This window comes from Austrofundulus limnaeus, unplaced genomic scaffold (assembly GCF_001266775.1).
Source record: "Austrofundulus limnaeus strain Quisiro unplaced genomic scaffold, Austrofundulus_limnaeus-1.0 Scaffold2369, whole genome shotgun sequence".
Classification (NCBI taxonomy): domain Eukaryota; kingdom Metazoa; phylum Chordata; class Actinopteri; order Cyprinodontiformes; family Rivulidae; genus Austrofundulus; species Austrofundulus limnaeus.
Genome location: NW_013954771.1, coordinates 1 through 3,850, shown reverse-complemented (window position 1 = coordinate 3,850; position 3,850 = coordinate 1). Strand labels below are relative to the sequence as shown.

The following is a 3,850-nucleotide window of genomic DNA, read 5'->3' as shown; positions in this document are numbered from 1 at the left end:
ACTCAGACCAGTGATATTTGGGGTCACAAGTTTTTGCCATGGATATTTTGTGGGTCAGAAGATAAAAAGTTTGGGAACCACTGTTTTACACTACTAATTACTAGATGTTCTTGATCCCTGCGAGGATATAAACTGATTGTAAAGCAGTAAGACATTTAACATGAGTTATACTCTAACCTTCCAGCAGATGGCGCTAACAGAGCAGGAGATAGTTAGGCATGCGCTGTTTAGATTTCCAGCGAAGAAGAAGACCGGAAACAGAATGTTCGGCGTTGTGATGTAAACATCAAATTTACCGACTGATAATACAAAAATGTCGATAGTGTTTGTACCAAAGAAACTTCGAGGCAATGCGAAAATTAACCAGGAAACAATACAGAGGGTAAGACACTTTTAACGAATGTTTACGAAACGACTAAATGCAGTTAGGAGTGGTTAGCATTTAGCCGCTAGGCAGACAATGCTTATCTGCATTTTTGTTCGGCTAACGACGTTTTTTTTTTTTTTCTGTTTTGAGAATATTTAGTGTCGGTAATGGGTTTTAAGAGATGAATTATGAAGCCAACATCACAGAGTGCGTGAATGTCAATTGATTTGTTCCAGCTGCTGGACGAAAACGACCAGCTGATCAGATGCATCGCTGAGTACATGCAGAAAGGACGAGCAGTGGAGTGCGTTCAGTGAGTCAACAAGCCTTCCTTCCCTCGTATTATCGCTGTGTTTTAGGTAAAACCTCGCTATTTTTCTGCCTTTCAGATACCAACAAATCCTGCACCGCAACATCGTCTACCTGGCGACCATAGCGGATGCCAGTCCCGACGATAGTCCGTCTTCATCGGATGTAAATAGATGCTGATCAAAGTTATGGAGGGTGAATTTTGATTTGAACTGTAGAGATGATACTTCATGTTTGTTTCCAGGGTTTATCCAACACACCTGCTGTGAATGGACACGAAGGGACGCCGTGAATGTTTGTTTCAAATRATCTCCGTTAATTTATCACATTCCCACTTCATATTTTGATCAGATACTTGTGTGAAGTTTTGTAAACATTTTTTTCTGCACAGCAATCTACTTCAAATAAATATTATATTTTAAACACTTGTAGCCTTAATTGCATATTMAACTGTTTGTAGTCATTCATTCTGTAAGAACAACACGTGTGCATTTCAAAATGCTAATTATTATTTTATTTATTTTTTATTTTTTTGCATTGCTGGTACACTTGGAAAGAATCAGTTGCCAGCTCAAGAGAACAAAAAGCAACAAAAGCCAAGCGGTCCCCGTTCATATTTTCTATCAGGTCAACATTTTTTTTTTTTCAATCTTTTATAGCCACTAGTAAACCATTTTACACAGCTGAGAAGCTAACAGTTACAGTCCAAGGTCTGTAATGATGTCTTTAAAAAAAAAAAAAGAAAAGGCTGCAACAGTTAGGGAAATAACACAGACAGAAAGCAACAAACCCTATATTTTGATTGTGCAAAGCACATTAACTATAAAAAGATATATATTTATATGTATATACAGCAAACAAATCTCTGTAAACATGTTAAGTATGTTAGTTATCTGAAAACATGACGTCATTTCATAAATACAGGCAACATTGGCATCCGCAAACATCACAAAAAGATAACATTCTGGGCTTTTAAATGCAGCCCGTTGCCATAGAAACCGAAGGGACAAGGGCTCACGAAAGGAAAAAAAAAAAACCCTCGTCACACGTTTTAGTGTTTAGTGTGGCATATTTGGTAACCTCTGTAGATAGATGYTGTAGTTAAACTTTGTAGAAAAAGAAATGTGCTTTTTCACATATTGGGAGGTGGAAAATATTGGTTTTTTTAATGTAATATGTCTACAATACTAACATACGGTTATGGTATAATATGTAAGAAAATACAAAAATAAGATTAATACTGTCAATAATTGTTCACAAAAAATATTGTATTATCAAACAAACTAAAAGTTAGGGTTTGTGGGAGTTGGTGTCAATTTGGAGCAAACAAGCACTAATTAGAGATGGATATGAAGATGTGGAACTTCATGTTTCAATCTCAGAACGTTTTTATTTTTTTTGTCCTAGCACTATTCATCCTCTGAACACCACTTTGGTTGGTTGGAAATAATAATCTGCAAGTGCTATCAATACCAACATGGCACATAGTTACAACTAAAGTCCCTAACTCTGGTCATAGGATGAAAAATTAGTGTATTTCTRTCAAATTACACCTATGCAGTGGCTTACTAGATTTATGCTGAGCCTGCTCAAAGCCTCTCAATAAAAAGAACTACGTATTTATATTTCAACTTTAGTACTATACAGGTTATGAAACAGTAGATGGTAGCTGTACTCAGTCATCTTGCGTGAGATTTGGCAGTTACAGCTATGTAGACACAGTATACTCATTATGGGGCAAAATGAGAGCATTTCAAGCCCATGCCCTCTCGCAGTCCCCCTCTACACACACACACACACACACACACACACACACACAGCTGCAGAAGCAAGTGGGTGACGGCCGAGCACGTCTCCAGCTCTTGTCTGATGAATCCGTCAGCTCAACAGACAGAGAAACGACCACAAGGCTAACTGCTGCCAGCATGACACATGCACCTGTCAGAGTTAAAACATGGCAGTTTGAAAAACTTCAAAATATACTTTTTTTTTTCTTTTAAATTGGGATGTTTGACATGGAAAAATATAGATAGAAAAATGTTGAACCAGTGTGTATATGTTGCCTCTGAGGCTCTGTAACCTCTCAAACGTGTGGATGTGGAGTGTTGGCTGCAGCCGAGCTCGTTCAGAGGCTCGTGTCGTCAGAGCTGCAGGTCCTCAGTGGTGCTTCACCACCTTTAATCAGAACTGGTGAAGGTAAGAGGGTCTGTGCTCAGGTTTGAGGGGGAAGGATTTGAAGCCCTTGGTCATGGGTTTATTATGTTGTTGCTGCTGCTGCTGCTGCTGTTGAGTGAAGGGAAAGCCAGAGGAGATCCCAGCAGAGGGTGAGCAGTCACTAGTGGTGGACCACACAGGAGACTGCAGCATCTGCATGGAGTCGCTCCACTGGGAGGAAGGAGGCATGTTCATCTGGTACAAGGAAGAGCTGGGATTGGGCATGGTGTTTGTCTGCGCGCTGTGCTGCCACGGTGCTTTCGGAGGCCAGGTTTTAGTTTTGTTGTCCTGTGAAAAATACAGGAAGTGACATCATTCCTTCTGGAAAACTGAAAACTGATGTTTCACTGTGGCGATGCTCATACCTGGTTGTCATCACCAACGTTGTGTAGCGGTGGTGAAGGTAGGGTGCACACCTCTGGCTCAACACAGCTGTGTTTTCTAATGGAAAAAAAAGTTTAATGTAACTTTTTCATTATTCATGTGGAGAGACGTTCTACAGCAAGGCTCAATTAAACCTCAGAGAACGTGAGCTGCTTTAAAGAGACGAGACAACTTCAGACCAGTAGAGCTGGAGACTCACCTCCTTTGTTTAACAGCTGCTACAAGGTCTGGCCCAGAAAACATGGAGAACAGGCTGTCGCCATTGGCCGACGACGTCTCATCACTGGAGCTGGCTGAATCCCCCTGATTGGTTGACCAGCTGCTGTTCACGGCCTCGCTGAGGATACAACCATAAGTCGTGTTAATTAGTGTTTCCAACAAGTTCCCTCAGTTTACATTTTCCACAGGATTACATTTAGTTGATGATCCAAAACAATTAAATAAAACCTAAAACAATTCCCTGGGATAGGAATGTTAAGCTGGAAAATGTAGATGTCTGGTGTGCACAGACAGGATCCTCCATTTTCAAATAAATGCTGGATTTAAGTGTCATGTTTTTAATGAAACAATTATATA

At 40.1% G+C, this 3,850-nt stretch overlaps 2 protein-coding genes across 3 annotated transcripts; one reads left to right on the top strand and one right to left on the bottom strand.

Moving 5' to 3' along the window:
• The first annotated feature begins 104 nt into the window (after positions 1-104).
• On the top strand, positions 105-1,101 carry ss18l2 (ss18, like 2). 2 transcript variants are annotated; one of them, XM_013999606.1, is made up of 4 exons: positions 105-382; positions 604-680; positions 757-841; positions 921-1,101. In XM_013999606.1, exons 1-4 carry the CDS (start codon positions 314-316, stop codon positions 966-968), a joined length of 279 nt encoding a protein of 92 aa, XP_013855060.1. In that variant the 5' UTR covers positions 105-313; the 3' UTR covers positions 969-1,101. The 2 variants fall into 2 exon arrangements, with proteins under 2 accessions (XP_013855060.1, XP_013855061.1); XM_013999607.1 differs by having other exon boundaries at positions 227-382; positions 604-671.
• Positions 1,102-1,167: 66 nt separating this feature from the next.
• Positions 1,168-3,611, bottom strand: LOC106510881 (uncharacterized protein KIAA0355; the record flags this gene model as incomplete). Its single annotated transcript, XM_013999613.1, is given in 3 exon segments — positions 1,168-3,178; positions 3,256-3,331; positions 3,474-3,611. Coding segments are annotated over 3 exon segments (535 nt in total), but the record flags the coding sequence as incomplete, so codon positions are not given.
• Positions 3,612-3,850: the final 239 nt, after the last annotated feature.

Excerpts from the sequence above, each read along its gene's own strand:
- ss18l2 (XM_013999606.1), top strand. The coding sequence starts at position 314 with ATGTCGATAGTGTTTGTACCAAAGAAACTTCGAGGCAATGCGAAAATT. Across the intron at positions 681-756 it reads CGAGCAGTGGAGTGCGTTCA|ATACCAACAAATCCTGCACC; the intron begins GTGAGTCAACAA and ends TCTGCCTTTCAG. Across the intron at positions 842-920 it reads ATAGTCCGTCTTCATCGGAT|GGTTTATCCAACACACCTGC; the intron begins GTAAATAGATGC and ends GTTTGTTTCCAG.